Source organism: Aquarana catesbeiana, linkage group LG11, assembly GCF_042186555.1.
Source record: "Aquarana catesbeiana isolate 2022-GZ linkage group LG11, ASM4218655v1, whole genome shotgun sequence".
Lineage (NCBI taxonomy): Eukaryota > Metazoa > Chordata > Amphibia > Anura > Ranidae > Aquarana > Aquarana catesbeiana.
Window position 1 is genome coordinate 283,783,407 of NC_133334.1, and position 23,578 is coordinate 283,806,984.

Sequence of the window (23,578 nt, forward strand, 5' to 3'; positions counted from 1 at the left end):
AGCTTAGAAGTGTTTCCCCTGGCACATTCCCCAATTTCCTCCCCACACCCCCTCTAGCACATGTCCCATCCCCATATAATGTTTTCTTATACCTTCTTCCTGTAGTGAACAGCTGACTTTATTACTACCTGTGATATCATCATCCGGCTTGTAGAATTCTTACAGGGACAGCTATTGGGAGCTTCATTCCAACAGACATGGAAACTTCCACCAGAACTACATATCCCAAAAACCCTTTCCCTGCACACAATGTCTGGGCAGACTTTTGGGCATCAGGCAGTAGCATTGTACAGCCGGGGAAGAAATTGATGTATGCGGAGGAGAGGGGCAGAGAAGGGTGGGGGGTGGACAGAGTTCTGTAGTCAGAAGGCAGAGCTGACAACGATTCTGGAATTTGAGTGCAGCAGAGGCACGGTGTTGTCAGCACCTAGCTCAGTATATACCTGTGCTAGGTAGATGTATATACTCACTTTTGTGGGATACAGTATATACCTGTGCTTGGTAGATGTATATACTCACTTTTGTGGGATACAGTATATACCTGTGCTAGGTAGATGTATATACTCACTTTTGTGGGATACAGTATATACCTGTGCTTGGTAGATGTATATACTCAGTTTTATGAGATACAGTATATACCTGTGCTAGGTAGATGTATATACTCACTTTTGTGGGATACAGTATATACCTGTGCTAGGTAGATGTATATACTCACTTTTGTGGGATACAGTATATACCTGTGCTAGGTAGATGTATATACTCACTTTTGTGGGATACAGTATATACCTGTGCTAGGTAGATGTATATACTCACTTTTGTGGGATACAGTATATACCTGTGCTAGGTAGATGTATATACTCACTTTTGTGGGATACAGTATATACCTGTGCTAGGTAGATGTATTTCAGAGATTTACTGATTTTTTTTTTTTCCCTAACATGCACTTTCAGGAACAAATCACATTGCGATTGCAGAGCAGTCAGAGCGCTCCGGCTGCTGTGTGTTTCCGGCTGGCTAGGGGGCAGTGTGGTGCACGATTCTGTATACCACACCCTCCCCTTTTTTTGTAGCAGCTTTATTTGAAGTGTACAAAATGTACACCTCATTCACTAAATGTCGGGACGTGCGCACGCTGCTAGACATTGAAGTGCGATTCGGTGAGCTGTGATAAAATGTCGCATATCTGCATTGTATTGCAGCACAGAGCTGAGCAACATTGCAGTGTGAATGGGATATATAAGAAACGATTGTTGTCCCTGTGGTGACAGATATTATACCATGAAGTAAAACGCCCGTCACCGTACACAAGGCCTCCTGAACACCGGGCATAAAACAATGCTGATTACACAGAGCTCGGGTGTTTTCTGTCTTCAGCCTGTATAACCAGCTTTACGTTCCTCTATATATATCTATATATATCTTTGGGCCTCTTTTCATTCATATTTGTAGAAGAACATTTTCAGACCGAAAGAAACCCCCCAAAATAATCACAAGTACGTTTTTGAGAGGAAGTTTCTGGTAGAAGAAATGTTGACGTGGCGTTTAGGAGAGCTCAGCACTTGATTATATAAAAAATGCCCCAAATACTCCCCTAAATTCGGTGCAATACGAGCCGCTATCTGCGATTTTATGCTGCTTTTCCTACCAGAGCTTCTGCCATTGATGTACCCTCCCCCCTCCCCCCAGTGTACATGGACCCCCATAGGGGTGACTTGTAAGCAGATCTAATATAATGTATTCTTTAAATCATAAATCAAATCTGAGAGATCTTCATGTTCAGAGGAATCTGTGAATCTGAAGAGAAACAAAGATACCAAAACGCAAGTACTGGAGCTCCGCCCCTTTCAGAAAAGTAGAGCAGTCGCCCCCTTTTCATTCTTTGTTTGATTTCCGATAAAATAAAAGACAATCATATAACTTCCATGTTTCCTCCACAGTTCTGTACTGAGATTTTATCATCAGCCCACAGATAAGGATGACTTACGGTTCTCTGCGATACACGCATCCAAAGTCTTTGATACGACCACAGCCAACATGGAGTCCATCCCCCTTGTCTGCACATTGGTCACCAGCTGGAGGAGAACCTTGGCCAACGTGTCCAACCCACCGACCGAGAGGAAGCAATCCTGAGAGAAGCCTGAGGAGACGGGAAGAATCAGACATTTATATCTTTATTTCTCCATAAATCACAAAGTCCCTTTTTATCCGGCACATCCAATAATATCTTCCGCCTTCCTCTACATTCACCAGAATCTATGAACTTCTATAACTTCGTTTATTATTTGTAATCTTCACACATAAATGTCAAATGGGAAAGTCACCATTATTATTTATATATTTATTTAGAGCTCAGCTGTCCTATAAATAAATCCTAAACCTCCTAAGTTTTCTCCGGCATGTAGAAATACCTCCATCTCTGCTCCTCGGGTCTTCACTGCGCCTCCTAGTGGGAAGAATTGCCATTAACCTGTTTATTCCTATGGAAGGACAATAGTCTGCTAGACAGCTGGAAGCCGCCATGAGTATGAACAGGATCTGAAGCCACAACCTCTGCTGTGTCTGGCAGTACATCTCCCTGCTGAGCTGAAAGTGAATAATCTTACCTTTCACCTGGTTTCTGGTGAACTTTGAACTCTTTGCTCCTCCCATAAACTTCCTATTTCAGCCATGTCTTTGCACTTCCTGTCTGCCAGATGATTGTGCTCTCTCCAGCAGATATCTTGCTCCTTTGCATACCTGCAGCTCTCCGTATCTCCACTACCACTTGTTACTGACCTTTCTCTTATTTACTGACTACTTTTCTGCTTGATCCCTATCTGCTATATCTGTTACTGGACCCCGGCTTGTAAAGCAGTGTAGTGCCACGTTTGGGAGCCACGCAGGACCCCTTCATGAGATGCCTGACAAAGGGGTCCCGCGTGGCACTACACTGCTTTGTGATGTGATCTTTGTTGAATAAATAAAACATTTGGATGACATTGATGATCTTTGGTGTGCTGCAGAATATCTACATAAGTTCCAGTATTCAGCTGGTGGTCGTTACAACACCCAATAGCTAAAGAGCTGGACTACGTGTGCGGAACGTGTGCAATATGGACTGCTGCTTCTGTACCGGCCCAGCTCCTCATGGGACATTTTCTGCATTACTGAAGACGCCTCAAACCTGTGATTAGAAGACAAGTTCAGAGATCCTGAAGAGGACCTGTCATGGCAGAAGTATGGAGGGGCCTCTGCTGACTTGTTTTTATTAAGCAGCTTCCAGGGCCGTCATCCATTTCCTTCTCTCTATTATTATTATTATTATACAGGATTGATGCGGCGCCAACAGCGCTTTACAATATAAAAGGAGACAATACAGTTATAATACAATAAAATACAAGAGGATTAGGAGGGCCCTGTTCGGAAGAGCTTACAATCTAATAGGGTGGGGCAGGTGGTATAAAAGGTTGTCACTGTGGGGGATGAGCTGATGGAAGTGGGAGGAGATTAGTTGGAGACGTGATCGGCTTTCCTGAAGAGATGAGTTTTCAGGGATCGTCTGAAGGTAGAAGAGTAGGGGATAGCCGGATAGATGGAGGTAGGGAGTTCCAGAGGATGAGAGAGGCTCTGGAGAAATCCTGGAGAGGATGTGAGGAGGACATGAGAGAGCTTGAGAGTAGGAGGTCTTGAGAAGAGCGGAGAGGAGGATTTGGGTGATATTTGGAGACAAGATTGGTGCTGGAGCTCAGAGCAGAGTTGTGAATGGCTTTGTATGTTGTGGTTAGTATTTTGAATTGAATTTGCTGGGTGATTGGGAGCCAGTGTAGGGATTGGAGGAGAGGGTTGGCAGACACTGAATGGAGACCAGTGTAGGGATTGGAGGAGAGGGTTGGCAGACACTGAATGGAGACCAGTGTAGGGATTGGAGGAGAGGGTTGGCAGACACTGAATGGAGACCAGTGTAGGGATTGGAGGAGAGGGTTGGCAGACACTAAATGGAGACCAGTGTAGGGATTGGAGGAGAGGGTTGGCAGACACTGAATGGAGACCAGTGTAGGGATTGGAGGAGAGGGTTGGCAGACACTGAATGGAGACCAGTGTAGGGATTGGAGGAGAGGGTTGGCAGACACTGAATGGAGGTCAGTGTAGGGATTGGAGGAGAGGGTTGGCAGACACTGAATGGAGACCAGTGTAGGGATTGGAGGAGAGGGTTGGCAGACACTGAATGGAGACCAGTGTAGGGATTGGAGGAGAGGGTTGGCAGACACTAAATGGAGACCAGTGTAGGGATTGGAGGAGAGGGTTGGCAGACACTGAATGGAGACCAGTGTAGGGATTGGAGGAGAGGGTTGGCAGACACTGAATGGAGACCAGTGTAGGGATTGGAGGAGAGGGTTGGCAGACACTGAATGGAGACCAGTGTAGGGATTGGAGGAGAGGGGTGGCAGACACTGAATGGAGACCAGTGTAGGGATTGGAGGAGAGGGGTGGCAGACACTGAATGGAGACCAGTGTAGGGATTGGAGGAGAGGGTTGGCAGACACTGAATGGAGACCAGTGTAGGGATTGGAGGAGAGGGGTGGCAGACACTGAATGGAGACCAGTGTAGGGATTGGAGGAGAGGGGTGGCAGACACTGAATGGAGACCAGTGTAGGGATTGGAGGAGAAGGTTGGCAGACACTGAATGGAGACCAGTGTAGGGATTGGAGGAGAGGGATGGTGGACACTGAATAGAGACCAGTGTAGGGATTGGAGGAGAAGGTTGGCAGACACTGAATGGAGACCAGTGTAGGGATTGGAGGAGAAGGTTGGCAGACACTGAATGGAGACCAGTGTAGGGATTGGAGGAGAAGGTTGGCAGACACTGAATGGAGACCAGTGTAGGGATTGGAGGAGAGGGTTGGCAGACACTGAATGGAGACCAGTGTAGGGATTGGAGGAGAGGGGTGGCAGACACTGAGTGGTTGGTGGATAAGTCTGGCAGCAGCATTCATGATAGACTGAAGAGAGGAGGAGCCTATGGAGAGGCAGGCCAATGAGAAGGGAGTGAATGAGGAGTTCGGTGGTTTCATTTGATAAAAAGGGGCGTGGTTTAGAGATGTTATGGAGGTGAATTCTTGGATTTGAGGCTGAAATGACAAGTCAGAGTCTAGGATTACACCGAGGACCCTGGTGTGAGGGGAGGATTAGAATTGCTGTGGGAGGGTCATGTTATTGATCACGTCATGGTTCATGTTATTGATCACATCATGGGTCATGTTATTGATCACATCATGGGTCATGTTATTGATCACATCATGGGTCATGTTATTGATCACATCATGGGTCATGTTATTGATCACATCATGGGTCATGTTATTGATCACGTCATGGGTCATGTTATTGATCACTTCATCGGTCATGTTATTGATCACGTCATGGGTCATGTTATTGATCACATCATGGGTCATGTTATTGATCACATATACAGTACAGAGAAAAAAGGGGAAAAATCTGTTCTAGTGATCTGAAGAAGTGATATCTGCTGAACACGTATATCACCTATGATACCCGCTACATCAAATAACATAAAACACAAGTGCAGCACAGATATTCTATAATCATAAAAAAGTGATAATTATTGTGCAACACATTCAACAGTGAAAATACCAATATAAAAAATGTCCTAAAATAATCGGTGAGATGTAATAATCGGTGAGATGTAATAATCGGTGAGATGTAATAATCGGTGAGATGTAATAATCGGTGAGATGTAATACTCGGTGAGATGTAATACTCGGTGAGATGTAATAATTGGTGAGATGAAATAATCGGTGAGATGTAATACTCGGTGAGATGTAATAATCGGTGAGATGTAATAATCGGTGAGATGAAATAATCGGTGAGATGTAATAATCGGTGAGATGTAATACTCGGTGAGATGTAATAATCGGTGAGATGTAAAAATCGGTGAGATGTAATACTCGGTGAGATGTAATAATCGGTGAGATGTAATAATCGGTGAAATGAAATAATCGGTGAGATGTAATAATCGGTGAGATGTAATAATCGGTGAGATGTAATAATCGGTGAGATGTAATACTCGGTGAGATGTAATAATCGGTGAGATGTAATACTCGGTGAGATGTAATAATTGGTGAGATGAAATAATCGGTGAGATGTAATACTCGGTGAGATGTAATAATCGGTGAGATGTAATAATCGGTGAGATGTAATACTCAGATGTAATACTCGGTGAGATGAAATAATCGGTGAGATGTAATAATCGGTATAATAACCTCCAAGGTGAGTATAGGAAGAAAAGGAAAGGTGGAAAGGAATCCAGGAATAGCCGGAGTGACACCCAAAGAAAGATCCACACCAGAGACTTACCGCAATGCCAGAGACCCCCTCATTCAGGGGGGTAAAATCCCGCCGATCAGACAAAGATTCCAGAGATCAGATCTCAGCAGACGGTGACATGGAGAGTAAAGGCTCAACATAGTGTAATATGTGTTAACAAAGGTATAAATGAAGAAATAATATCCCGAGGTCCTGCTGCATGCGCTGGAGGAGTGTCTGGAAGCACCACACAAATCTAACACAATCGTCTATTAATATCACACTGACATGTCTACAACCAAATGGAGTAGAGATTAGTTGTTCATCGGCTCTGGGAGGGGCCGGAAATTTGCGACCCCCTAAAAGTTCCAAATGTGGCACCGGAGGGGGGGGGGAGGGGGGGGGGGGCTGTGAACACTTTTGAGTGGAACTCCGCTTTAACAAACTTTGTTCCAAATTCCTACCTTTTGTTATTCTTACGAAATCCCTGTGTGTTTCTCTGTGTCCATGTGGGAAAGTGAGTCTAATGGGAGTGGTTTCAGAATTATCAATCAGCTGCTGGTGGATGCAGGAGATGCCCAAAATCTGACTCGTATCTTAGTGCAGACTTCTGGGAAAATCAGTGAGCCAATCACACAAGCAGGAAATGACATTTCTGGGGGGCGGGGTTCTGTATACCATCTGTGTACAGAGCGCCTCCAGGTGGCCATATTGCATTTTCAGAAAATTACAGCGGCTGCAGATTGATAAAGAAAAGTCATTTTTATAACATTCAATTACAATGTGATTTGACTACAATTTCTATACTCTGGATTATTTTTTCTTTGTTTGCAATTTTTTCCCTTTACAAAAGTGGAGTTCCCCTTAAAGTGCCAGGGACTGACATGAATGGTGCCCTATACCCAGTAAAGAGCCGCATGGTATTTTCTGTATAATGAAAATCTAGAAAATGAACTCCTCCAATGACTGAGTGAAATCTAAAGGTAGCAATGAATGTACCGCGCCTTAGCAGGGAGTGGAGGCTTCTGTTTACTTACGATTATTGGCCACAGAGAGACCAATCAGAGAGCAGACAGGTCTGACTATCTCGGGTCGGAGGGAGTGCTGCAGATATTTCTCTGCCCGGGGAAATGCTGAGCTGCACAGTTTTTGGTTCTCCTCTGGAAGAGAATCACAAATTCAATCAGTCACAGTTTAGGCATGGAAAAGTGAGCGGCTCTGTCATCGCCCTTCATGGGTGAATAATTCTGTTCATTAACATGTCAGGAGCAGAAAAGAAACTGGGAAGGGGGAAAGCTTACCATTCTGAGGATTATTAACACAGGCGCTCAGGGCACTGCACACCGACAGCCACAGCTGGTACCGGGGGTCACCGCTCTCCACCCACGGCTGGTACCGGGGGTCACCGCTCTCCACCCACGGCTGGTACCGGGGGTCACTGCTCTCCACCCACGGCTGGTACCGGGGGTCACCGCTCTCCACCCACGGCTGGTACCGGGGGTCACCGCTCTCCACCCACGGCTGGTACCGGGGGTCACCGCTCTCCACCCACGGCTGGTACCGGGGGTCACCGCTCTCCACCCACGGCTGGTACCGGGGGTCACCGCTCTCCACCCACGGCACCATGGACTGCGCTGTTCTGCCACTGGAAAATAAAGCATTACTACTAAGTAACACCAAAACCTAATTCAGGGTGAACCTGTCTACAGTGTGAAGGCAACCTACCTCCTCCGAAGACAACCGCACAAAACCTCGAGCTTTACCAGGCAAACTTTATTAATGAGTACGGACTCACAAAATCCAAAGGCTGGTAGGGCAGTAAAATCCAGACCCAGGCGACCCTCATAGGTATGTAGTGAACACAACGCCGGCATCACCGAGACTTGCCAGCCAACGCGTTTCAAGGAAGGAACCCTTTTCATCAGGCTGATGAAACGCATTAGCTGGTGAGTCTCTGTGATGCTACAGCAAACAAACACTATAGACAGCCAAGCACTTCAAAGACCCTTGAGGTAACAGTTTGGTGAAGACCCTTTTCTGTTCCAGCATAACTGTGCCCCCCCACCCCCCGGTGTCCAAAGCCAGCTCCATAAGGACATGGTACAGTTTTGCTCATAAGTTTACATACCCTGGCAGAATTGATAATTTCTTGGCCATTTTTCAGAGAATATCAATGATAACACAAAAACATTTTCTATCACTCATGATTAGTGTTTGGCTGAAGCCATTTATTATCAATCATCTGTGTTTACTCTTTTTATATCATAATCACAACAGAAACTACCCAAATGACCCTGATCAAAAGTTTACATGGTTTTGGTCTGATAACATGCACACAAGTCCACACAAAGGGGTTTGAATGGCTATTAAAAGGGAACCCTCTAAAAGTAGAAGAATTAACGGCCACCATTAAAACGCTGCCATCACATAAATCTCCCGGCCCACATGGCCTCCCTTATGAATACTACAAGACTTTTCTAGCGATTCTCCTGCCGCATCTGTGTAGGTTGTTTAATGCCTTTCTTCAACAAACCCCTATCCCTTCAGACAGGCAGAGGTCATACCTCACGTTGATCCCCAAGCCTGACAAGGATCCTTCATTATGTGCCAGTTACAGGCCAATCGCACTTTTAAACTCTGACCTAAACATTTTTACTAAGCTCCTCTCGATGCGATTAAACCTGATACTCCCCTCTTTAATCCACAAGGATCAGGTGGGCTTTGTCCTCCTTCGTCAGGCAGGGGACAATACGAGACGGATTATTGACCTCATAGACGTGGCGAACAGGGACAAGCTGGAGACACTGATCCTTGGATTAGATGCCGAAAAGGCTTTCGATCGCCTTGGCTGGCCCTTCCTGTTCGCCACGTTGAAATGCATGGGATTCCGGGGTCCTTTTTTGCAGGCCATTCGACATCTATACACAAATCCCACATCTCAGATGAAGACCCCCTTTGCCTTGTCCTCTGTCTTTCCAATTGCGAACGGGACCCGCCAGGGGTGTCCACTCTCGCCACTATTGTTCGCATTGTGTGTCGAGTCTCTGGCGGCTTCCATTCGAAAAAATCAGAGCATACATGGGGTCCCGGAGCGGGGAAGGGAATTTAAACTAGCACTGTTCGCAGACGACATTATACTTACCTTGACCCAACCTAGGATCTCACTCCCCAACTTACACGCTGAACTTGACCTTTTTCGATCTCTTTCTGGCTATAAAATAAACGCTACTAAGTCAGAGGCTTTACCCATCAATATCCCAGCAGCAGAGGTTCAGCATCTACAACAATGCTTCTCATATCATTGGAAGACAACAGCTCTGAAATATTTGGGAGTTCAGATCACCTCCTGTTACACTACCCTATACCGAGCCAATTTTCCCCCCTTGTTCAGTTCCATAAGGGACCTGTTGCAAAAATGGAAGGCTCACCATATCTCCCTACTGGGAAGAGTGGCCTCAGTCAAAATGACTATTCTCCCCAAACTTCTTTACCTTTCCAAACAATCCCCATTCAAGTTCCACAAGCAGATTTGAGGAAACTTCAGGCAGATTTGGTGCTCTTTGTTTGGAATTATGGTAGACATAGAATATCTCATTCAGTCTTAACGGCGGGGCGCTCGGAGGGTGGACTGGCATTCCCTGACATGCATAAATACTACCAAGCTGCCCAACTACGAGCCCTGGCCTCTTGGTTTCCCCAACGGTCTTATAATAGATGGACAGAAATTGAGAAAATATGGATGGCACCTATACACCCAAATAGCCTGCTCTGGAATGTAAATGTGGAGGTGGACTCGGATCGGCTTCTGGGCCCCTTGCTCCATCTTCGAACACTCTGGCGAAGACTGTCCCGAGTTCACAAGCTGGGCTCAGAGAAATCGCCCCTCACGTCATTCCTCTATAACCCCAGAATGCCTGCAGGCCTTACACACCAGATGTCTTTCCCATGGGCGATGCAGAACTTATTCCATTTTGGTCATCTAGTGCATACGTAGAATGCTCTCATTCACAGAACTCCAAAAGAAATTTGACTTACCCCGCCAGGTATTCTATGGGTACCTGCAGATTAGATATTATGCCCAATCTTTCGCCCCGAACTTACAATTTTCAGTGCCAACTCCATTTGAGAGCTTGATGTTAGAGGGTTCTACACGTCGAGGCTTAATTTCGGACATATACCGGGTGCTAAACTCCTACAGCTTTACCACCCAGGGTAAGCATGCATACATGCGTCGCTGGGAGAGGGTACTAGGAGAGGAAATTCCAGAAACGACGTGGCAGACGATTTGATCCCAGGCAGCTAAGAGTTCCTTTTGTACTCTTTACAAGAAGAACGCCTACAAAATTCTTTTTTTCTGGTACCTGACGTTCTCCATGCCATTTATCTGTCCAGCTCAGATAGGTGCTGGCGCTGTCTGGGAGACAGAGGGACCTTATACCACATTTACTGAACTTGCCCTAAGATAGTCCCTTTTTGGACGGAGACGCAGCAGTTATTGACTCGTCTTTTGGATGTACAGATTCCTAAACATTCTAAAAAATTGCTTAGACATGTCCTGACGGCCGCGAGATGCCTTATTGCCCTTCATTGGAAACGACGGGACCCACCTACCCAAACGGACCTATACACCAGAATAAAAGACATAGAGCTGATGGAAAAAATGACAGCTAGACTGCAAGATAGATTGGAAGCACATGATAAGGTCTGGGAGGAATGGCATAGATGGGAAGATCCGCCCTGAATCAGTGGCCGAACCCCTCCCTCCCCCTCCCTTCCCTCTACTGTGCTCTTTTCTTTTTTCTCCTAGAATGTGCTAAGTATCATGCTGAAATCTACTTACTTACTTACTTATTAGCTACCGAATGCTACATGGAACTTGATACGAATCTTCTATATTCAGTTTATTATATACTGACATTTGACATCTGTTGGCTTTTTTGCTGGATTGTTGAGCTTTATATAATGCAGTGTCGATGTCCTACTTGTTCACCAGCAAATATGTTTAATAAAAAAATGTTATTTGAAAAAAAATAAAAAGGGAACCCTCCTCACCTGTGATCTGTTTGTAATTAGTGTGTGTATAAAAGGTCAATGAGTTTCTGGACTCCTGACAGACCCTTGCATCTCTCATCCAGTGCTGCACTGACGTTTCTGGATTCTGAGTCATGGGGAAAGCAAAAGAATCGTCAAAGGATTTGCGGGAAAAGGTAGTTGAACTGTATAAAACAGGAAAGGGATATAAAAAGATATCCAAAGAATTGAGAATGCCAATCAGCAGTGTTCAAACTCTAATCAAGAAGTGGAAAATGAGGGGTTCTGGTGAAACCAAACCAGGGTCAGGTAGACCAATTAAAATTTCAGCCACAACTGCCAGGAAAATTGTTCGGAATGCAAAGAAAACCCCACAAATAACTTCAGGTGAAATACAGGACTCCCTGAAAACATGAGGTGTGGATGTTTCAAGATGCACAATAAGGAGGCACTTGAAAGATGGGCTGCATGGTCGAGTCTTCAGAAGAACGATGGGCTGCATGGTCGAGTCTCCAGAAGAAAGATGGGCTGCATGGTCGAGTCTCCAGAAGAAAGATGGGCTGCATGGTCAAGTCTCCAGAAGAAAGATGGTCTGCATGGTCAAGTCTCCAGAAGAAAGATGGTCTGCATGGTCGAGTCTCCAGAAGAACGATGGGCTGCATGGTCAAGTCTCCAGAAGAAAGATGGTCTGCATGGTCAAGTCTCCAGAAGAAAGATGGTCTGCATGGTCAAGTCTCCAGAAGAAAGATGGGCTGCATGGTCAAGTCTCCAGAAGAAAGATGGTCTGCATGGTCGAGTCTCCAGAAGAACGATGGGCTGCATGGTCAAGTCTCCAGAAGAAAGATGGTCTGCATGGTCAAGTCTCCAGAAGAAAGATGGGCTGCATGGTCGAGTCTCCAGAAGAAAGATGGGCTGCATGGTCAAGTCTCCAGAAGAAAGATGGTCTGCATGGTCGAGTCTCCAGAAGAAAGATGGTCTGCATGGTCGAGTCTCCAGAAGAAAGATGGGCTGCATGGTCAAGTCTCCAGAAGAAAGATGGTCTGTATGGTCGAGTCTTCAGAAGAAAGATGGGCTGCATGGTCGAGTCTCCAGAAGAAAGATGGGCTGCATGGTCGAGTCTCCAGAAGAAAGATGGGCTGCATGGTCGAGTCTCCAGAAGAAAGTCATTACTACACAAATGTCACAAAGTATCCGCTTACAATACACCAAACAGCACAGAGACGAGCCTCAAACCTTCTTCCACAAAGTCATTTGGAGTGATGAGACCAAAATTGAGCTTTTTGGCCACAACCATAAACACTACATTTGGAGAGGAGTCAACAAGGCCTATGATAAAAGGTCCACCATCCCTACTGTGAAACACGGAGGTGGATCGCTGATGTTTTGGGGATGTGTGAGCTACAAAGGCACGGGAAATTTGGTCAGAATTGATGGCAAGAGGAATGCAGAATGTTATCAAATAATACTGGAGGAACATTTCATTCATCAGCCAGGAAGTTACGCATGGAATGGACTTGGACATTCCAACATGACAATGATCCAAAACACAAGGCCAAGTCCACCTGTCATTGGCTACAGCAGAATAAAGTGAAGGTTCTGGAGTGGTCATCTCAGTCTCCTGACCTCAATATCATTGAGCCCCTCTGGGGAGATCTCAAACATGCCGTTCATGGAAGACAGCCCAAGAATTTACAGGAACTGGAGGACTTTTACCAAGAGGAACCATCTGAGAAGATAAAGAGCCTCATCCACAAATACCACAAAAGACTTCAAGATGTCATTGATGGTAAAGAGGGCAATACACGGTATTAAGAACTGGGGTATGTAAACTTTTGATCAGGGTAATTTGGGTAGTTTCTGTTGTGATTATGATATAAAAAGAGTAAATACAGATGATTGATAATAAATGGCTTCAGCCAAACACTAACCATGAGTGAGAGAAAAGTTTTTGTGTTATCATTTATATTCTCTGAAAAATGGTCAGGAAATCATAAATTCTGCCGGGGTATGAAAACTTATGAGCACTGTATAACCGGTTTGCTGTGGAGGAACTCCAGTGGCTGCACAGAAGTTTTTACTGAAATACTTGAATGGACGAGTCTGATATGCGTTGTCCCCGTCACACTCTGCAAGCCAAATTAAAATTGCCTCAATGCATTCCAAGGCAGCAAAGCCTCAGTATGTGAACAGCCCTGTCTGTCTGCATTGGTAGCATTTATATGGGAGGTTGGGGGATGGGGACAGTACAATCATCTCCCCGGGCTGCTGCCGCCATGAATAGAGCACCGGGGTCACCAGGACAAATTCAGAGTTGGGAGTTTTTCTTACCTGAAGAGAAGGAGAAGTAAATCTATACATCCGGATTCCCTCACAAAGACTTGGCCGGCCTCTGAAATAATTCAAGCAATTTACATTCTCAGCAACAAAGACTTCACATCCGAAAAATACTTTTCCTTTCTATATTCCAAGATCAGAAACATTTGTGTGAGCCCCGCCTTCCCGGCTGTGACTTGTGTGTGAGCTCCGCCTTCCCGGCTGTGACTTGTGTGTGAGCTCCGCCTTCCCGGCTGTGACTTGTGTGTGAGCTCCGCCTTCCCGGCTGTGACTTGTGTGTGAGCTCCGCCTTCCCGGCTGTGACTTGTGTGTGAGCTCCGCCTTCCCTGCTGTGACTTGTGTGTGAGCTCCGCCTTCCCGGCTGTGACTTGTGTGTGAGCTCCGCCTTCCCGGCTGTGACTTGTGTGTGAGCTCCGCCTTCCCGGCTGTGACTTGTGTGTGAGCTCCGCCTTCCCGGCTGTGACTTGTGTGTGAGCTCCGCCTTCCCAGCTGTGACTTGTGTGTGAGCTCCGCCTTCCCTGCTGTGACTTGTGTGTGAGCTCCGCCTTCCCGGCTGTGACTTGTGTGTGAGCTCCGCCTTCCCGGCTGTGACTTGTGTGTGAGCTCCGCCTTCCCGGCTGTGACTTGTGTGTGAGCCCCGCCTTCCCGGCTGTGACTTGTGTGTGAGCTCCGCCTTCCCGGCTGTGACTTGTGTGTGAGCTCCGCCTTCCCTGCTGTGACTTGTGTGTGAGCTCCGCCTTCCCAGCTGTGACTTGTGTGTGAGCTCCGCCTTCCCTGCTGTGACTTGTGTGTGAGCTCCGCCTTCCCGGCTGTGACTTGTGTGTGAGCTCCGCCTTCCCAGCTGTGACTTGTGTGTGAGCTCCGCCTTCCCGGCTGTGACTTGTGTGTGAGCTCCGCCTTCCCAGCTGTGACTTGTGTGTGGGCTCCGCCTTCCCGGCTGTGACTTGTGTGTGAGCTCCGCCTTCCCAGCTGTGACTTGTGTGTGAGCTCCGCCTTCCCGGCTGTGACTTGTGTGTGAGCTCCGCCTTCCCAGCTGTGACTTGTGTGTGGGCTCCGCCTTCCCGGCTGTGACTTGTGTGTGAGCTCCGCCTTCCCAGCTGTGACTTGTGTGTGAGCCCCGCCTTCCCAGCTGTGACTTGTGTGTGAGCTCCGCCTTCCCGGCTGTGACTTGTGTGTGAGCTCCGCCTTCCCAGCTGTGACTTGTGTGTGAGCTCCGCCTTCCCGGCTGTGACTTGTGTGTGAGCTCCGCCTTCCCTGCTGTGACTTGTGTGTGAGCTCCGCCTTCCCAGCTGTGACTTGTGTGTGAGCTCCACCTTCCCTGCTGTGACTTGTGTGTGAGCTCCGCCTTCCCGGCTGTGACTTGTGTGTGAGCTCCGCCTTCCCTGCTGTGACTTGTGTGTGAGCTCCGCCTTCCCGGCTGTGACTTGTGTGTGAGCTCCGCCTTCCCAGCTGTGACTTGTGTGTGAGCTCCGCCTTCCCGGCTGTGACTTGTGTGTGAGCTCCGCCTTCCCGGCTGTGAATTGTGTGTGAGCTCCGCCTTCCCGGCTGTGAATTGTGTGTGAGCTCCGCCTTCCCTGCTGTGACTTGTGTGTGAGCTCCGCCTTCCCTGCAGTGACTTGTGTGTGAGCTCCGCCTTCCCAGCTGTGACTTGTGTGTGAGCTCCGCCTTCCCGGCTGTGACTTGTGTGAGCTCCGCCTTCCCGGCTGTGACTTGTGTGAGCTCCGCCTTCCCGGCTGTGACTTGTGTGAGCTCCGCCTTCCCGGCTGTGACTTGTGTGTGAGCTCCGCCTTCCCGGCTGTGACTTGTGTGTGAGCTCCGCCTTCCCGGCTGTGACTTGTGTGTGAGCTCCGCCTTCCCGGCTGTGACTTGTGTGTGAGCTCCGCCTTCCCTGCTGTGACTTGTGTGTGAGCTCCGCCTTCCCGGCTGTGACTTGTGTGTGAGCTCCGCCTTCCCGGCTGTGACTTGTGTGTGAGCTCCGCCTTCCCAGCTGTGACTTGTGTGTGGGCTCCGCCTTCCCGGCTGTGACTTGTGTGTGAGCTCCGCCTTCCCAGCTGTGACTTGTGTGTGAGCTCCGCCTTCCCAGCTGTGACTTGTGTGTGAGCCCCGCCTTCCCAGCTGTGACTTGTGTGTGGGCATCCAAGCACTCTGCCAGCTCTATGGGCATCCAAGCACTCTGCCAGGTCTATGGCAGAACAGTTCCTACATAAGAATTTCCAAAAAAGTCCCAGGATACACATCCCCCACCACAAACAATGATTACCAATCCACCACAAAGACAAAACCACAACCTACAAAGCTGAATCCACCATCAAAACAATCAAATAATACAAAACACACATTGTTCAGATATCATGAAATAAGAATTCATACAACCCACACGCAATCTGGAGCACAAATAAGTAAAATACGCAATAATACGAGACTACAGCCGATGTCATACAATGTAGCCGGGAGGAGGGCGGTACATGTGGAGATATCATCACTGGGGAGTCCCTGATCAAGGACTGGAACTCACAGCCCAACACCACAACTGACCATAGGAGTCCCTGATCAAGGACCGGGACTCACAGCCCGCCCGCCATAACTGACTATAGGAGTCCCTGATGGGGGAGGGATCCAGTGGTGGGAACATCGGCTCTATCTGCTGCAGCAAAGCGCTCCTTACCTTTATGCTGTGAGATCTGTATGGTCTGGTAAGAGGCCTTGAAAAAGTATTCATACCCCTTGAAATTTTCCACATTTTGTCATGTTACAACCAAAAAATTAAATGTATGTCATGTAAATGTAAAGCCTTGTGTTGGTCCATCATATAAAATCCCAATAAAATATATTTATGTTTTTGGTTGTAACAAAATGTGGGGAATTTCAATGGGTATGAATACTTTTTTAAGGCGCTGTAATTTGGTGGAAGATTCACAAATACTGGAGCACTAAGGAGCACTTTGATAGACTGAATTTCATTTTATAATATTGAACTGATGATCTCTGAATTTAAATATCACTGAATTATTTATGTTACACTTTATATTGTAGTGTATTGTATATTATATATTGTAGTGTATTGTATATTGTAGTGTATTGTATATTGTAGTGTATTGTATATTGTAGTGTATTGTGTATTATATATTGTATATTGTAGTGTATTGTGTATTATATATTGTAGTGTATTGTGTATTATATATTGTATATTGTAGTATATTGTAGTGTATTGTAGTGTATTGTATATTGTAGTGTATTGTATATTGTAGTGTATTGTATATTGTAGTGTATTGTAGTGTATTGTAGTGTATTGTATATTGTAGTATATTGTATATTATATATTGTAGTGTATTGTATATTATATATTGTAGTGTATTGTATATTGTAGTGTATTGTATATTGTATATTGTAGTATATTGTATATTGTAGTGTATTGTATATTGTAGTGTATTGTATATTGTAGTATACTGTATATTGTAGTGTATTGTATATTGTAGTATATTGTATATTATAGTATATTGTATATTGTAGTATATTGTATATTATAGTATATTGTATATTGTAGTATACTGTATATTGTAGTGTATTGTATATTGTAGTATATTGTATATTGTAGTGTATTGTATATTGTAGTATATTGTATATTGTAGTGTATTGTATATTGTAGTATATTGTATATTATAGTATATTGTATATTGTAGTATATTGTATATTGTAGTGTATTGTATATTGTAGTATATTGTATATTGTAGTGTATTGTATATTGTAGTATACTGTATATTGTAGTGTATTGTATATTGTAGTGTATTGTATATTATATATTGTAGTATATTGTATATTGTAGTGTATTGTATATTGTAGTATATTGTATATTGTAGTGTATTGTATATTGTAGTATATTGTATATTATAGTATATTGTATATTGTAGTATATTGTATATTGTAGTGTATTGTATATTGTAGTATATTGTATATTGTAGTGTATTGTATATTGTAGTATATTGTATATTATAGTATATTGTATATTATAGTATATTGTATATTGTAGTATATTGTAGTATATTGTATATTATATATTGTATATTGTAGTATATTGTATATTGTAGTGTATTGTATATTGTAGTATATTGTATATTATAGTATATTGTATATTGTAGTATATTGTATATTATATATTGTATATTGTAGTATATTGTATATTGTAGTATATTGTATATTATAGTATATTGTATATTGTAGTGTATTGTATATTGTAGTATATTGTATATTGTAGTGTATTGTATATTGTAGTATATTGTATATTGTAGTGTATTGTATATTGTAGTATATTGTATATTGTAGTGTATTGTATATTGTAGTATACTGTATATTGTAGTGTATTGTATATTGTAGTATATTGTATATTGTAGTATACTGTATATTGTAGTGTATTGTATATTGTAGTGTATTGTATATTGTAGTATACTGTATATTGTAGTGTATTGTATATTGTAGTATACTGTATATTGTAGTGTATTGTATATTGTAGTATATTGTATATTGTAGTGTATTGTATATTGTAGTATACTGTATATTGTAGTGTATTGTATATTGTAGTATATTGTATATTGTAGTGTATTGTATATTATAGTATATTGTATATTGTAGTGTATTGTATATTGTAGTATACTGTATATTGTAGTGTATTGGTGCATTTTTTTCTAATTTGCTCTCTGTGCTTATGGTTGCACATGGGTTGTGTGAATTGATTATTTTTTTTGTATTATTTGATTGTTTTGATGGTGAATTCAGTTTTGCAGGTTGTGGTTTTGTCTTTTTGGTGGATTGGTAATCATTGTTTGTGGTGGGGGATGTGTATCCTGGGAGTGGGAACATATTTGAAAGGATGGGGCACTGTTTTGTTTTTTTCTATATTTTTCTTACCCAATATTCCCAATATGTTTTTGAAGTGCAGCAGTCTGTTTTAGGCCTGGTTCACAACCTATGCATTTTTTAGTGCGTCTTCAGAACTACAGTCCATGTAACACCCTACAGGCCATGTAACACACTACAGGCCATGTAACACACTACAGGCCATGTAACACACTAGAGCCCATGTAACACACTACACTCCATGTAACACGGTGTCCTGTGGGTCACATGTGTGCACTTTATGGGAGGGGGTCGGGGACTTTTTTCTGGTTCCATAGACTTCAATGGATCAGAAACGTGTATTGAAAAACGCAAAATGCACCCGAAATATACAACCCGCATCCCGTATAGGTGAGAGCCGGACCAATCAGATCGTAGATCAGGATTGTTCTTTGTAGACAGAGAGATTTCCACAGCTGCAGTTACTTATTATCTCCTTGTACTCAGACATTGGAATGTGTTGTATACAAACTGACTGCTTTACCATCTTCTCTACAGCCAACCAATCAATAGATACATGTGCTCTATAATACTCTATAATACTTTATAATACTCTGTAATACTCTGTAATACTCTATAATACTCTGTAATACTTTATAATACCCTATAATACTCTGTAATACTTTATAATACTCTATAATACTCTGTAATACTTTATAATACCCTATAATACTCTGTAATGCTCTACAATGCTCTGTAATACTCTGTAATAGTCTATAATACTCTGTAATACTCTATAATACTCTGTAATACTTTATAATACCCTATAATACTCTGTAATACTTTATAATACTCTATAATACTCGGTAATACTTTATAATACCCTATAATACTCTGTAATACTTTATAATACTCTATAATACTCTGTAATACTTTATAATACCCTATAATACTCGGTAATACTCTATAATACTCTATAATACTCTGTAATACTCGGTAATACTTTATAATACCCTGTAATACTCTGTAATACTTTATAATACTCTATAATACTCGGTAATACTCTATAATACTCTATAATACTCTGTAATACTTTATAATACCCTATAATACTCGGTAATACTCTATAATACTCTATAATACTCTGTAATACTTTATAATACCCTATAATACTCTGTAATGCTCTACAATGCTCTGTAATACTCTGTAATAGTCTATAATACTCTGTAATACTCTATAATACTCTGTAATGCTCTATAATACTCTATAATACTCGGTAATACTTTATAATACCCTATAATACTCTGTAATACTCTATAATACTCTGTAATACTCTATAATACTCTGTAATACTTTATAATACCCTATAATACTCTGTAATACTTTATAATACTCTATAATACTCGGTAATACTCTATAATACTCTATAATACTCTGTAATACTTTATAATACCCTATAATACTCGGTAATACTCTATAATACTCTATAATACTCTGTAATACTTTATAATACCCTATAATACTCTGTAATGCTCTACAATGCTCTGTAATACTCTGTAATAGTCTATAATACTCTGTAATACTCTGTAATACTCTGTAATAGTCTATAATACTCTGTAATACTCTAGAATACTCTGTAATGCTCTGTAAAGCTCTGTAATACTCTGTAATGCTCTGTAATACTCTGTAATGCTCTCTGTAATACTCTATAATACTCTGTAATGCTCTATAATACTCTGTAATACTCTGTAATGCTCTGTAACACTCTGTAATACTCTGTAATGCTCTGTAATGCTCTGTAATACTCTGTAATGCTCTATAATACTCTGTAATACTCTGTAATGCTCTCTAATACTCTGTAATGCTCTCTGTAATACTCTGTAATGCTCTATAATACTCTGTAATACTCTGTAATACTCTCTAATGCTCTATAATACTCTGTAATACTCTATAATACTCTATAATACTCTGTAATACTCTATAATACTCTGTAATACTCTACAATGCTCTGTAATGCTCTGTAATACTCTACAATGCTCTGTAATGCTCTGCGATGCTCTGTAATACTCTGTAATGCTCTATAATACTCTGTAATGCTCTCTGTAATACTCTGTAATGCTTTGTAATACTCTGTAATGCTCTATAATACTCTGTAATGCTCTCTGTAATACTCTGTAATGCTCTGTAATACTCTGTAATGCTCTATAAAACTCTGTAATACTCTGTAATACTCTATAATACTGTGTAATGCTCTATAATACTCTATAATACTCTGTAATACTCTGTAATAGTCTATAATACTCTATAATACTCTGTAATAGTCTATAATACTCTGTAATGCTCTGTAATACTCTGTAATGATCTGTAACACTCTGTAATACTCTGTAATGCTCTGTAATACTCTGTAATGCTCTGTAATGCTCTGTAATACTCTGTAATGCTCTGTAATACTCTGTAATACTCTGTAATGCTCTCTGTAATACTCTATAATACTCTGTAATGCTCTATAATACTCTGTAATACTCTGTAATGCTCTGTAATACTCTGTAATACCCTGTAATGCTCTCTGTAATACTCTATAATACTCTGTAATGCTCTATAATACTCTGTAATACTCTGTAATGCTCTGTAACACTCTGTAATGCTCTGTAATACTCTGTAATACTCTGTAATGCTCTATAATACTCTGTAATACTCTGTAGTGCTCTCTGTAATACTCTATAATACTCTGTAATGCTCTGTAATACTCTGTAATGCTCTGTAATACTCTGTAACGCTCTATAATACTCTGTAATACTCTGTAATGCTCTATAATACTCTGTAATGCTCTCTGTAATACTCTGTAATGCTCTGTAATACTCTGTAATGGTCTCTGTAATACTCTATAATACTCTGTAATGCTCTATAATACTCTGTAATACTCTGTAATACTCTGTAATAGTCTATAATACTCTGTAATACTCTATAATACTCTGTAATGCTCTGTAATACTCTGTAATGCTCTCTGTAATACTCTATAATACTCTGTAATACTCTGTAATGCTCTGTAATACTCTGTAATGCTCTATAATACTCTGTAATACTCTGTAATAGTCTATAATACTCTGTAATACTCTATAATACTCTGTAATGCTCTGTAAAGCTCTGTAATACTCTGTAATGCTCTCTGTAATACTCTATAATACTCTGTAATACTCTGTAATGCTCTGTAATACTCTGTAATGCTCTATAATACTCTGTAATACTCTGTAATGCTCTCTGTAATACTCTATAATACTCTGTAAAGCTCTGTAATACTCTGTAATGCTCTCTGTAATACTCTATAATACTCTGTAATACTCTGTAATGCTCTGTAATACTCTGTAATGCTCTATAATACTCTGTAATACTCTGTAATGCTCTCTGTAATACTCTATAATACTCTGTAATGCTCTATAATACTCTGTAATACTCTGTAATGCTCTGTAATACTCTGTAATACTCTCTGTAATACTCTGTAATACTCTATAATACTCTGTAATGCTCTATAATACTCTGTAATACTCTGTAATACTCTCTGTAATACTCTGTAATGCTCTATAATACTCTGTAATACTCTGTAATACTCTCTAATGCTCTCTAATACTCTATAATACTCTGTAATGCTCTGTAATACTCTGTAATACTCTACAATGCTCTGTAATGCTCTGTAATACTCTACAATGCTCTATAATACTCTGTAATACTCTGTAATAGTCTATAATACTCTGTAATACTCTATAATACTCTGTAATGCTCTGTAAAGCTCTGTAATACTCTGTAATGCTCTCTGTAATACTCTGTAATGCTCTGTAATACTCTGTAATGGTCTCTGTAATACTCTATAATACTCTGTAATGCTCTATAATACTCTGTAATACTCTGTAATACTCTGTAATAGTCTATAATACTCTGTAATACTCTATAATACTCTGTAATGCTCTGTAATACTCTGTAATGCTCTCTGTAATACTCTATAATACTCTGTAATACTCTGTAATGCTCTGTAATACTCTGTAATGCTCTATAATACTCTGTAATACTCTGTAATAGTCTATAATACTCTGTAATACTCTATAATACTCTGTAATGCTCTGTAAAGCTCTGTAATACTCTGTAATGCTCTCTGTAATACTCTATAATACTCTGTAATACTCTGTAATGCTCTGTAATACTCTGTAATGCTCTATAATACTCTGTAATACTCTGTAATGCTCTCTGTAATACTCTATAATACTCTGTAAAGCTCTGTAATACTCTGTAATGCTCTCTGTAATACTCTATAATACTCTGTAATACTCTGTAATGCTCTGTAATACTCTGTAATGCTCTATAATACTCTGTAATACTCTGTAATGCTCTCTGTAATACTCTATAATACTCTGTAATGCTCTATAATACTCTGTAATACTCTGTAATGCTCTGTAATACTCTGTAATACTCTCTGTAATACTCTGTAATACTCTATAATACTCTGTAATGCTCTATAATACTCTGTAATACTCTGTAATACTCTCTGTAATACTCTGTAATGCTCTATAATACTCTGTAATACTCTGTAATACTCTCTAATGCTCTCTAATACTCTATAATACTCTGTAATGCTCTGTAATACTCTGTAATACTCTGTAATACTCTACAATGCTCTGTAATGCTCTGTAATACTCTACAATGCTCTGTAATGCTCTGTAATACTCTGTAATACTCTACAATGCTCTATAATACTCTGTAATGCTCTGCGATGCTCTGTAATACTCTGTAATGCTCTCTGTAATACTCTGTAATGCTCTGTAATACTCTGTAATGCTCTATAATACTCTGTAATGCTCTCTGTAATACTCTGTAATGCTCTGTAATACTCTGTAATGCTCTATAAAACTCTGTAATACTCTGTAATACTCTATAATACTCTGTAATGCTCTATAATACTCTATAATACTCTGTAATAGTCTATAATACTCTGTAATACTCTGTAATAGTCTATAATACTCTGTAATGCTCTGTAATACTCTGTAATGCTCTGTAACACTCTGTAATACTCTGTAATGCTCTATAATGCTCTGT

General features: G+C 41.8%; 1 protein-coding gene across 1 annotated transcript in view; it reads right to left on the reverse strand.

The window, feature by feature from the left end:
- Positions 1-23,578, reverse strand: part of TERB1 (telomere repeat binding bouquet formation protein 1) — a 116,677-nt gene that overhangs the window by 53,759 nt on the left and 39,340 nt on the right. The window contains exons 4-8 of the mRNA XM_073605981.1: positions 13,661-13,721; positions 10,749-10,752; positions 7,603-7,711; positions 7,339-7,461; positions 1,985-2,137 (exon numbers count right to left, since the gene is read on the reverse strand). Of these exons, the coding sequence (XP_073462082.1) occupies positions 1,985-2,137; positions 7,339-7,461; positions 7,603-7,711; positions 10,749-10,752; positions 13,661-13,721 (450 nt within the window). The remainder of the gene's footprint in view (positions 1-1,984; positions 2,138-7,338; positions 7,462-7,602; positions 7,712-10,748; positions 10,753-13,660; positions 13,722-23,578) is intronic.